This window comes from Protomyctophum parallelum, assembly GCF_964188405.1.
Source record: "Protomyctophum parallelum genome assembly, chromosome: 1".
In the NCBI taxonomy this organism is placed as follows: domain Eukaryota; kingdom Metazoa; phylum Chordata; class Actinopteri; order Myctophiformes; family Myctophidae; genus Protomyctophum; species Protomyctophum parallelum.
Genome location: NC_139697.1, coordinates 21137092 through 21150400, shown reverse-complemented (window position 1 = coordinate 21150400; position 13309 = coordinate 21137092). Strand labels below are relative to the sequence as shown.

The 13309-nt window shown below is 42.2% G+C and overlaps 1 protein-coding gene across 2 annotated transcripts in view; it reads left to right on the top strand.

Moving 5' to 3' along the window:
* The window catches only part of ppp1r9a (protein phosphatase 1, regulatory subunit 9A), a 90078-nt gene extending 80245 nt beyond the window's left edge, over positions 1-9833 (top strand). Inside the window, exons 15-20 of one of the 2 annotated variants that reach the window (XM_083787135.1) lie at positions 603-662; positions 2143-2191; positions 6187-6309; positions 7047-7070; positions 8212-8382; positions 9417-9833. In XM_083787135.1, the coding sequence (XP_083643261.1) occupies positions 603-662; positions 2143-2191; positions 6187-6309; positions 7047-7070; positions 8212-8382; positions 9417-9605 (616 nt within the window). In that variant the 3' untranslated portion in view covers positions 9606-9833. The remainder of the gene's footprint in view (positions 1-602; positions 663-2142; positions 2192-6186; positions 6310-7046; positions 7071-8211; positions 8383-9416) is intronic. The other variant, XM_083787136.1, reaches the window with a different exon arrangement.
* The last annotated feature ends 3476 nt before the right edge of the window (positions 9834-13309 follow it).

Here is a 13309-nt window from a genome sequence, read left to right as displayed (position 1 = left end):
AAAAGTGTACAGTATTTGTTGAAATCATGCTTTTATGTGGACACGCCCACCAGTTCATTAAGTATGCCTGGTTTGCCTGGTGGGTGGTGATGGGTGGTGGTCCAGCTGAACTGAAGCCACACCCACAGCTGTAGTTGTATGATAAAGGGGGAGGGGCTGATAGTGTGATGTCACTATATTACTGTTTATTTCATTGGCCCGTTTGACTGTCAAGTGTTCAGCCTCCAGGAAGAAATCCTAAAAATACAAAGTTAATACACCATTGCACATAAAAACGACTCCAGGGTGACTCCAAGCTCGTAGCGCGCCACCGAGTGGCGCGCTACGAGCTTGTAGATCTGCTATTTTTGAAAAATCGTAAAAATGTGTCGCAAATCTTTGAATATATATTCTTTCAAAGTTAATGTTTTTAACTGTCTTTAATAGCAGACCCCTAGCATTTCTCCCAGGAGGAATGTGTTGTTGTGCTGTGATTTCTGCAACACACCAGCTGCTTGGTTTAGCAGTGCCCTTCATGGAAAATGTACATGAAGTACAAGTAGACTATTTGGATTAAACGGTATCAAACATTGTTTTGTCACCTTTACCTCTGTTCCATTCAGGTTCTCCCTCAGGAAAAGCAAGATGAAGGACAGAGACCCCCGGGCCTCCCCTGGAAATAGGTAATCAAATAGTCCTTTTTATCAGATTAGATTATGTCATGCTTTCAAGTGACTCACAAGTGTCTCTTGTGCTACAAGCGGGGACTTAAACTCAACTGTGTGTGTGTGTGTGTGTGTGTGTGTGTGTGTGTGTGTGTGTGTGTGTGTGTGTGTGTGTGTGTGTGTGTGTGTGTGTGTGTGTGTGTGTGTGTGTGTGTGTGTGTGTGTGTGTGTGTGTGTGTGTGGTTAGAAAGGGGAAGGTCTCGCACCAAGTGAACTGAAATATAGTTCTTACATCCATGTTTCATCCATGCTCAATTAGCCCTTCGCTCCACCCCAAAAAGCGATTGTCCAATGCCAATCCAAATAGTTTAGCAACTCTATAGTTGCTATTTAGCAATAGTTATGCAGGTCAAGCTTTTGCCACCTCATAGCTGTCGATGTTATTTTGCATGGCTGTTTTGTTGAACATATAGACGGCTTAACGTCGGGAAAGTTACACGACTGACTCACCCAGGTGACGGCAATAATACTTATACTAATGACCGTAGTCTTACTGTGCAACATGAAAACCAGAGTGGTCGTTAAAAGTTGTAATTTCCTCGTATTTCTAGTTTATTTTATATAGTGTCATGCAAATTTGTATGCAGGCCTCGTTGACTAGATTTAGAAGACATTTTGATGCTCTTTCCACTGAAATGATTTATATGGAGAAATCCCGTCATTCAATTAACATGCATCTCAATGGGAGAGAAGGACGGCGTGCCCTGTCTCCTCGCTGCTAGACGTGCCTATTGGACGAGGACAGGTTGGGGGGGGAGGGACTTGGAGAAGGGCTAATTTCAGCAGAGGGAATGATGTGCAGCATTAGCTGTGTTCATCGCAGACACTGTCCCAGATGGGGCTCTGTATAGTGACATTCAAGGGTCACTAATCTCCCTCTCTCTCTCTCTCTCTCTCTCTCTCTCTCTCTCTCTCTCTCTCTCTCTCTCTCTCTCTCTCTCTCTCTCTCTCTCACACTCACACTCACACTCACAAACACACACACGACAGACTGAAGAGCAGAAACACAAGCACACGCATACACATTAGTGCTTCAGGGTGCACATAATATTATTCACCAGTGCGTACACTAATCACATGATAATGGAATGTGTATCACTGTGTTGTCCATGTCTAGACACTGTGAAACTGTGATAATACGATCCACTAATCTCTGTTTCATCCTCTCTCTCTCTGTCTCTCCCTCCCTCCCTCCCTCCCTCCCTCCCCCGCTCAATTCACAATTCATATCTTCCATACTCTTTCTCCCTCTCGCATGACTCTCTCCCCTCTTTGAATATCCCCCCCCCCTCTCTCTCTCTCTCTCTCTCTCCCTCCCATCTCCCCCTCTTTCTCCCCTGTGTCTCTCCCTCCCCTGCATCTCTTCTCTTTCATATTTCTATCTGCCTCCTTCCCCCTCTCTTTCCTTCTCTCATCTATCATTCTCTATCCCTATCAGTTCCACAGAGCCCTCGCTAGAGGACAGCCCGGAGAGACTCAAGGCCAAGGTATGTACAGTTACTAAAGTATATGTGAGGCCATTAGCGTAATTATGACCGATGATTTACCGGCCACTTCCACTTCACAGCCCATGAGGAGCACTTGTTATTTGTCTCGTTGCCAAAGCAGACATCTCCCTAGGTCCCCATGGCGTCCCTCATATGTGAACTTGTAGATCAGCTATTTCTGAGGGGTCGCCAGCCCCCGCCTCCTATATGCCCAGCTTTGTCTGTTTGTATGTAGACACGATGATTTGATTGGCCGTTCACCCCATAGTGATGGATTTGATTGGCTGAGCGACGTACATTATTGAGAGTAAAAGTGAGGGCAGAAAGTGAAGACGCCAAAAGTGACTTGCCCATTGGTTGGCTTTGGGCACATCTTTTCTTTAAATAAACTGATCTATGCCAGTTGTTCCCAAACTTTTTCATGTCAAGGACCCCCAAATTGACACTCATTAGCCCACAGACCCCCATTACAAAATATATACTAAGGGCCCACATAAGATAACATTTTTACAGCTCTAGCAGTGATTTTCAACCATTTTAATTTCAAGGACCCCCAGTTTGACCTGAATTAGGCTACGGTCCCCCATTTTTCGTCGACAAAATCAACATTGCAACCTCTGCTATAACGGCTATTCATTATCTACATAGGTGTGATACGTGATCATTGATTATGTTCTGTTGTCGTCTTCAATGTTTTTTGACTTGCCCGCTGGTTTCTGTTTGAACAGAATCCTCTTACATGGCCACACTTCTTCTCCTATTCATATTATTTGGTATTGTATTCCTTATTTTGTGAAAAATCATAATGTACCTTCAGTGGTTTTCAACCAGCGGTCCGGGGACCACCAGTGGACCTTCAGGGGGTTCCAGGAGGTCCCCAGCTAAATGATGGAGAGTTTGTAACCAAATGGACCCTTGACCCATTTAGGCCTGACCTCAACATTTAAAAAAGAATCTTCTAAATCCTCCAGTTTTCTGAAATAAATATTTTCACGATCTTTTAAAAATAGCAGACCTACAAGCTCGTAGCGCGCGCTATGAGCTTGTAGATTTGCTATTTTTCAATAGCTAAAGCATAACATAATGCTAACACCAAAATGGGTTAAAGATCTTCAACTCTTGAGAGCGTGACATGAAACCAAATGGACCCGTACGGGGACATTTGGTTTCATTTAGTTAAACATCAGCATTAATTTATTTAGAAGAAGTCTACACAACTAGAGAATGTAGAAGAATTGTTATTCTGATCAACGTTTGCCCGTTATCTCTCTTAATGGTACGACATCAATACAGCATGGAATTGTGGATAAATATCTTCTTAACCACAACAACAAAACATTTGATGTTTTTGGGGTCCGAGAGGCAAAATCTCATCAAACGGTGGTCCCTGACTCGAATGCTGAATACATAATGGGCCTTGACATGAAAAGGGTTGAAAACCACTTAATGTGCCTCGATTCACTGAAAGGCAAATTGCTATTGTAAAAGAGGTCAATGAGAGTTTCGTGAAAATGTAACAAGCGTGATGATCAAAATGCATAATTGCATCCTTCAATTGGACAGATAATTTATAAATTGACTCAGTGAGGGTGGTTTGATTTTAAAAACCCATTTTGACCTGAGATCAGATTCTAAAAAAATGTCTTCTACATCCTGACAGTTTTCTGAAAAAGCCTATGTTTCTATGTCAGTCGTTCTTCGATTTTTCAAAAATAGCAGACCTACAAGCTCATAGCGCGCCACTCGGTGGCGCGCTATGAGCTTGTAGATCTGCTATTTTTCAATAGCTAAAGCATAACATAATGCTAACACCAAAGATGGGTTAAATGAGTGCATCATCTGAATTGTCCGTAACCCTGACTAACCTTTTCCTCTCATGTCACCATTATCTTCACCCTCTGGTTGTCTTCGGCGTGACAAATGCGATTTTATTTCATTTTTTTTCTACCCCTCGTCCTCTCTCCACTCTCCCCTGAATTTGAGATGAAAGTATTTCAGAACGTATACTGTCGGCTACATTGATTTAAAATGTATGCACTTTTACTTTAGTCTTCTGTTGTTGAAGTGGATAGACCTCAAAGAAAACCCACGAAATGATAAGCTCTCATGGTGAAAGTGATAGAAGGCAGAAGTGGATGAGTCAGGTTTAGACGAGACAAGAATACAAGGTAACACTTTAACACGGGGGGGGGGGGAGATGAGGTCGCCCCTGCAGTCCATAGCAGAGTAAAGAAGGATAGAGATCAGATTCTATAAATGTCTTCTACATCCTGACAGTTTTCTGAAAAAGCTATGTTTCTATGTCGGTCGTTCTTCGATTTTTCTAAAATAGCAGACCTACAAGTTCGTATCGCGCCACCAGCTTGTAGATCTGCTATTTTTCAATAGCTAAAGCATAACATAATGCTAACGCCAAAAGGGGTTCTCGCCCAAAATGGGTTAAAGTTCTTGAACAAAGCATGATTTGTGTTTACTTTGAATGCACATTTCTGTTTTTATTTGGAGGCTAATCAGTTTCCTTTCATGATCCTGAAAGCTTGAATTCTCTTCATTTCTCTCCAGAAACAAAATAATTTAAAAATCAGTTATGACTGTCTTGGGATCTTAACAGTTTCCGTGCCGGGAATGGATTACTCCAGGTTAATGTCGCTGCCATATCGGACATACCCGCCTTTTGTTTTATGTGTTTAATCCGCCGTAATGTAATCAATAAAAAGAAAATCCGTCTTCGCCGCGGAGATAGAGACTAGATGCATTTGTTATGATGACGAAACCGGAAATCGTCACATGCTGTGGGCTGCTAGGGCATCTGGGAAATTGAGGCCAATGCAAACGAATGGGGTTCAACGCCTCATGGAGGAGGCTCCTGTGCTGCGGCTTCCGGGTGTAGCAAGATGGCGGGTGGTGTGATCGTTCATAACAAACGGAGGAAACTTTTTTCGCTCGATTTTCGCGGATTAAAAGCCCAAATAATTCAGCGTATGCTCTAAAGGTAATACAACAATCTCGGCAGTGAAGGGGGGTTGATTAAAATGCGGGTTAATCGTAAAAAACAGTCAAACTGTTAATAAACAATCAATTATGCCGGCACATCCCTAATGCCTCATGGATGTTTTATGTCTATCATAATTTATTTTACAAGAGATACATTAAAAGTAAAACTTTATAGAATATATACAAAGCACACACCAATTAATGACTTACTAATTTAGAGGCATAACTTCTTCAAATTATTATTATTTGTAGCTGAGAATACTCGGCTTACTCTCACTCTTGCCAAAATGGTTCTGTATACTATTTAGCCTATAACATAGTTTTAACCCATTCAGGCCTGACGTCGATTATTGTTTTTTTTTTTTTTAAATCATGACAATTTTAGGAAAGATTTGAGGCACATTTTAACGATTTTTCAAAAATAGCAGACCTACAAGTTCATACTCAGTGGCGCGCTATGAGCTTGTAGATCTGCTATTTTTCAATAGCTAAATGATAACATAATGTTTAAAACGCCCAAAATGGGTTTTAATTGGATTTGTTTTTCTGATAGCGTCTTAGTAGAAAGTAGATTATATAATGCTCCATATCCAGTATAGGACCAATGAACCGACCAATCCATCTTTTCTTCTCAGTTATACTGTACACGCAGATGTCCAATAGCTAGGATAGTGGTTTTCAACCAGTGATCCCGGGACCACCAGTGGTCCTTGAAGGGGCTCCAGGTGGTCCCCAGTTAAACTATGGAAGGGTTGATAACCAAATGAACCCTTATAGATCTTTTAACTCCTCGAGAGCTTCAAATGAAACCTAAATGGATCCGTCGTCATTTTACGCTCTCAATATTTAGATTATTGTTTAAACATCTGCATTGCTTCAGTTACAATCCTTGAAATGAAAAGGGTTGAAAACCACTGAGCTATAGGACATAATGGAGGCCTCGCTCCGCCTCTCAACAATAGTCCCTTTTCTATAGCGTTGTTGTGTTTGTTCTCGTTCAGGGTCCTACCGCGAACCACGACGTGAGCGCCAGCAGCACCAGCTCGGTGGAGATAAGTGGACTGCTGAACGAGGCCAAGAGGTCCGGACACTCTCACACTCATCCGGTGCTCTCCTCGGACGAGGTACGTGCTTTAGAACCCATTTAAGACCTGATTTAAAAACATTCACTTTGAAAGAACATATATATTGAAAGATTTGCGCCACATTTTTGACGATTTTTCAAAAATAGCAGACCTACAAGCTCGTAACGCGCCACTCGGTGGCGCGCTATGAGCTTGTAGATCTGCTATTTTTCAATAGCTAAAGCATAACATAATGCTAACACCAAAAGGGGTTAGCCTGCAGCTGAGACCAAGCATTTTAGCCGACGAGATGGAAAATCTTAAAGCGTGAATAACTCTTGATCTAAATCATTCCAATTCCAAGAAAAGTTGATGTGTTAGACGGCCCACCGCGGCCCCGTCGCGATAGAATGAATCATACCTCCCGTTGTTGTCGATCGCCTCAAGAGAGTTTTGGCTACATCTAGCTGCTTCAGCCACATGCGGGATAACATCCGGTCCGTCGCGAAATGTGCTCCGCTGCTATAAATCGCTGGGCGCTCTGATTTAATGGATTAAATAAACCAAGGCGTTCGGGGGTGTTAAACAAGAGCTCATGCCTAAATAACACATTTTCCAGTGGAACACAGTATTTACATTATTATTATATAATTGTTTTTCTCCTGAAAAGTAATGGTTTGGACATCGTAAGAGGTTAATGCGGCCCGACGTGGATGATAAATATGCTAGTTTTGAAACTTGTAAAGATGTGATGCATGCTAATCTTCTTCTGTTGTCCTCTCTGCTGCCGTGCTAAGAGTCTGGACATGATTGACGATGAGGTGAGACTGACCTGAGATCAGATTCAAAAAATGTCTTCCACATCTTCTGACAGTTTTCTGAAAAAGCTATGTTTCTATGTCAGTCGTTCCTCGATTTTTTTTAAATAGCAGACCTACAAGCTCGTAGCGCGAGCTATGAGCTTGTAGATCTGATATTTTTCAATAGCTAAAGCATAACATAGTGCTAACACCAAAAGGGGTTCCCGGAGCTGTGTTGTTTGCACTCTGCATGCTTGTTTCTTAGGCCCCCCTGGTGCCCCCCCACCCCCCCTCCCCTCCAAACAAGCCAAATTGACTGACCTCTATGTAAACCAAGATGCATTAGCCCCATTTGAACATAGCCGATCTACAAGCTCACAATGCGTCGCATCGCGAGCTTGTAGATCTGCTATTTCATAAAGATTTCTTATACATTTTGTTCTTGTGAAATGGGAATTCTGCATAATGTGATTGTGTACAAAGGTTTCATGACATTCATTTTCATTTATTTGTATGTTTAATTTTAGGTTTTATGACCTCAATGTCACCCAAACAACCTGCCCTTTGAACATTCAGTGGGTTTTCTGTGGTCTGAGATTGTCTCTGTCTGTGAGCTGCAATGAAAAAAACAGGCAAAACCGTGAAAACAGTGCCATCTGCTGGCAAATCCCATTGTCATATATGGGATTTGCTGGCCATTACATCACACAGGAAAATCAGAGCACTTGTTTGAGCCAGAAAATCTACTGTTGTTGTGCAACCAGGTGCAATTTCAATCACATGTACAAATCCTTGTTACAAATACATTTTCTTTTCACATTTGTTTCTCACACGTTTCATGTCACTGTTGTTAGCGGACTTTGACCCATTGTTTTTGTGCATACATACAGACAACTATACATCCAGGTGCAATTGAGCTCAGAAAACCTAAGAAACAAACAAATGTTATGTCACAACGATACCAATTGATTGATATTGATACCAATACTTGCATTTTTGATTACCATACTTTCACTTGTACCGGAGTAGTTCTACAGTACATTGCAGTATTGATACTTTCACTTAAGTAACAAACGTGAGTCCTTTTTCCACCACTGTGTGTGTGTGTGTGTGTGTGTGTGTGTGCGCGTGTGTGCGTGTGTGCGTGCGTGCATGTGCGCAGATCTTAGACGAGGCGCCGTTCCCTAAGCAGCACCGCAGCGTGTCCGAGTGGACCTCCCAGCAGGTGACCCGCTGGCTCACGGGCCTCAGCCTGGAACACCATATCCCAGAATTCACTGCCAGAAATGTGGACGGAGAGAGGCTGCTGCAGCTGGAGAGCGCCGAGCTGAAGGTCAGTCAGGGGGATGTACAGTATACTACAGCAGTGGTGTTCAAACCAGTGGTCCTTGAGGGGTTTCCAGGTGGTCCCCAGCCCATTCTGGGCGGGCCGGGAACCCCTTTTGGTGTTTTAAACATTATGTTATAATTGAAAAATAGCAGATCTACAAGCTCATAGCGCGCCACCGAGTGGCGCACTATGAGCTTGTAGGTCTGCTATTTTTCAAACATCGTGACAATGTGGCTCAAATCTTTGAATGTATACTCTTTCAGAGTGAATGTTTTTAACTCAAATCTTTGCTTCTGAGGGGTTCCCGGCTGGAACAACATATTTTCAGATGGGGGGGTTGGCGGCCAATTACATATCATTTTTGGAGTCCTTGACATGAAATATTGAGCACCACTGATACAGAAACATGAGGTATTTCAGAAAACTGTCAAATGAAACTAAATCGTGAGACATGGCCAAAGCATTTCTCAATTTCAAAACATTGAGATCCCCTGCATTAAGCCACGGACCCCCATTTGATACAATTCTTTTTTTTTTCGTCTCTGAAAGCCCAATCTACACGGTAAAATCATCAGCGTTTATTTAACTCTGAGAGTGTACACACATGGAACAGAGATGTGTCCACTCTCAGAGTTACAGACCTATGAGGTGCCATTCGGACCCCTTGGTTGGTCCTTGACCTCGGACTTGACATTTAGAAGCGTGTGCGTGTGCATGCGTGTGTGTGTGTCATCACCTTTATACTCGGGAGTACAATTGAGGGCAAGCCCTCATTTTCAATGTATAGCCGAGGTTACAATACAATACAAATCTAAATGCATCCATTACGAATCAGGGTAAATTACGTACAAAGGAACTTCACGCGGAGCAATCGACAACTCAATTGAAATCACGGTTAAAAATGTTTCGGAGTTCATTCCAAGATGTTGGGCCACTGACTTGTGTGTGTGTGTGTGTGTGCGTGTGTGTGTGCGCGTGTGTGTGTGTGTGTGTGTGTGTGTGTGTGTGTGTGCGCGTGTTCGTGTGCGTGCGTGCAGGCCCTCGGCGTGACCTCCCAGGACCGAGCCCTGCTCAAGAAGAAGATCAAGGACCTCCGAGTGCTCACGGAGAAGGCCAAGAGGAACCGCGACAAGATGGAGAAGCAGCGCGAGAAGCTACGGCGGAGAGAGACGACGGAGACGCAGAAACAACAGGCCGGCAAGGAAGACGAGGACGCGGCAGAGTGAGACAAATCTAATAGAGACCCCCCCCTCCCTCCCTCCCTCCCCCTCTTTACTGTAAGCACCACTACCGTACAGTAAAGTAGCGTCTCTAGGAAGAGACCTCTCGGTGGTGGGGACACCGAAATGGGGGATGTCTACTCAATTTATTGTTCAGTATAGCTCAGTGGTGGAGCCCTTTTGCCTCGACTGTTTGCAGAGGGGGCCCGGGGCTGACTTTATTACCAAGCAAACCTAAACCAAAACGAGTGTACAGTTGAATGCTGCCCACCTCTAATCCCAACCCCACGCCACAACCACACCTCATCTTACATCCATACTGCGTTTTCGGGTCTTAGTTAAGACCCTATACTCGCGGTATACTATTTATTTTGCTGTTTAAATGCTGTAAATTGGGTTTATTTATTCTTATATATAGTATGTTTTAGAAACATACATACCGTACATAAAAAATAAAGAATCACCTCATTCCCTTTCCTGAACATATCGGCTTTAGAGCAAATCCGTGTTAATCCGTTTGGGACGTGTATCAAAGCACCTTTTAGACATAATGTACATATGCAGCGATTAAAGATATGACGATCTGTCTTACTGTGCCATTTTTTGATAGAAGGAACTATCTATAATCCTGTTTCCGATTACATGGATATATGGACTCTCGTAGCTCTGACAAAGCACACTGTACACAGGGACAGTGGCGAATATATACAGTATATATATATACAGTATATGTGATATATACGGGGAAATTCTCACATGTCACCGCAAGGTGTCTCCATGCTGCTCACCTGCACTGCTGAACGAACGCGACACTGGAACTTATCCTTTTGTGGCGAGAGCGAGATTACGGTATAGGAATGGAGTTTTTATTGAGAGAAATGAGTTTCTCTTTCTCTCCCCACCTTTCAAGAAACACTGGAAGACGAGTCGACAACACTGGATATATTTCAAACCACTGCAGCGGGTTTGTTCACTCTGCTCCTCGCAGTATGTCTGTACCATGCGGAACGCATTCCCCCAAATTATGAAGGATATTACAAAATAAGACTTTGGTACTGACTTGGTACCGTTTGAAGATTGCGGGTGTACAACGTAAACTTGGACTTTGTAACATACTTAACCTGTACACTACAAACAAAAAAACGAAATGGAAAAACAGGTTGATGAAAACCTCCCGCATAATGCATAACATGCTTTGACTCCTCCTATAACCTGCTTTTTGGACATCTTTATCTTTTTCTATTCTCTTAATAACAAAGTAATACCCAACCGCTGCCTTTAGAAAAATCTAGAGTCTAGAATTCTTCCTTTTCTTTTTCTTTTCTTTTTTTGGTCTGCAACAATGTCTGCTTCTTGTGTGTGTGTGTGTGTGTGTGTGTGTGTGTGTGTGTGTGTGTGTGTGTGTGTGTGTGTGTGTGTGTGTGTTGGGATACAATACACTGACCGGTCCAGACCGGTCCAGACCGGTCCAGTCACCTGGTGATGGTTTTGACTCTGTTTTATTACTTTTGTTTTGAAAGGTAGGCCATCCTTCATCATGAAAGGCTGGCCATGTCAACCCTTTCACTTTGATTTGACTTAGCACTTTTTATCTCTGGAAACATTTTGTTGAAGAAAAGTATTTATATATCTATGGTCATTGTTGTTAGAATGGTATAAGGACGCAGTATCGTGGCGGTGCGAGGTGCCGTCGATTCAAAACATTGCAGATAAAAGAAAACATGTAATGTACCTACTGTATGTCACTTGATTTCCTTGTGAGACTGCGGAGGCTCAAAGCATTTTTATTTTGTACCGGCCATTTAAAATACAAATCACTGCGGAGAGATATTTTTGTCAGTTTATTATGCAAATACTGTATAATTGTTCTTTTTGATTACAAAGCTCGCCTGAAGCAGCCGCTGCCTGTAAATCCTCCTCACGCCCTGCAGGAATCATTCCATGCGTTTACATGTTTTAATGTCCTGACAGCAGTACAGTGTCACTATGAAGCTACTGGAGGCAGCTTTGGTCACAGTTCCCGTTTTTGTCTCATGTCTTAAATGAACCGCCTGGTGTTTCTGTCAGAGGGTTATAAGAGCCAGGACAGACCAACTTGTGAAGTGATATACCTTAACTCTGGCGTCATTAATATGTTATTTATTAATTTACGTATTTAATGAAGCATCTAGCACTATTGTTTATGATAACTTATGCAAGAGTAGAGTATTAACACCTGATTATAATTTATCCAGAATTGTATAATTACTACCTTTTGCAAAAAAAAAAGAAATTAAAACTGTTCCTGAAAAAAATGATTTTTTTTAGATTCTAATGATTTGTATGTCGACCCGTTTTTAATTGCGTAATGACGACAGCGAAAGACCAACCTTCTCCACTGAGCTGGTTGTTAACTAGGGTTGTCCCCGATCCAATCACGTGATCGAAAATCACGTGATTTTCAAATGATCGGAATCGGATCGGGAGCAAAACGTGATCGGGACATCCTCTAGTATCAATATTATGATCCTTTTCACGATATTAGACTGGATAATGTCCGTGATTTTGGATATTGTATTATTGTTATATGGCATAAGTGTTCTATTAAAAATATACATTTCGGATCGGGGAAAAATCGGTATCGGCAGTTACTAAAAAATCTAATGATCGGAATTGGATCGGGAGCAAAAAGAAAGGTGATCGGGACATCCCTATTGTTTAACCTATCCTCTCTATACTGCTTATAAAGTACTGATTTATACCTGGCCATAATGTAACCTTAAAAACTGTTTTGTAACACTTCCGCCATTGTGTGAGTACCCCCCCCCCCCCACTGACTTCCCCATCAGTCTGTCGAGGGACGGCACTCTTGTGACTTTAATTGTATTTATTTACAGAAATATGCTCAAAGCAATACTCTCCATTAGCCCTTGAAAGAGCCTTGTTTCATATATCAATGAAACCACCCTGAGAGTTGGGCTGCTGGGGGTCGATTAAACCATTTTGTGCGGGAACCCCTTTTGGGGTGTTTTAAACATTATGTTATAATTTAGCTGTTGAAAAACATCAGATCTACAAGCTCATAGCTCAGAGCTTGTAGGTCTGCTATTTTTGAAAAATCGTGAAAATATTTATTTCAGAAAACTGGGTTTTGAGGATATTTTGAGGTCAGGCCTAAATGGGTTAAAGTCACACGCAGTTGATCAAGCTCGACTGGTCAGATGAAACCAGCGTATTGATGGAACCATGTTATGTTATGGTCTCCCAGCAGACAAGGGGACGTTTAGAAATAAACAGATATTGTTTTAAGTATACAGTTGTATCCTTGTCTGCAAGGTTTTTATGCGATGTTTAGCTTTCCCCGTGCATATAGGAAAGTGTAGAGAGCTAAAGATAATCACCACAAACAGAGGCTTTCACTGTTTAAAAAAGCTACACTTATACTCCTCTCATATATTTTTTCTTTTCCCTTGCTCTCTCTCTCTCTCTTTTTTTTTTTGCATTTTGAAAAGATGAAAGGGCAGCTACCTGTCACACTGAATAAAAGGTGCTGTTACTATCAGCCGATTTGCTTTGGTTTCTTCTGTTCACTATTTTGTCATAGTCCTCCACGGTGTCGTTTCTTCTGTTCACTATTTTGTCAGTCCTCCACAGTGTCGCTTACTTCTGTTCACTATTTTGTCATAGCCCTCCACGGTGTCGTTTCTTCTGTTCACTATTTTGTCATAGTC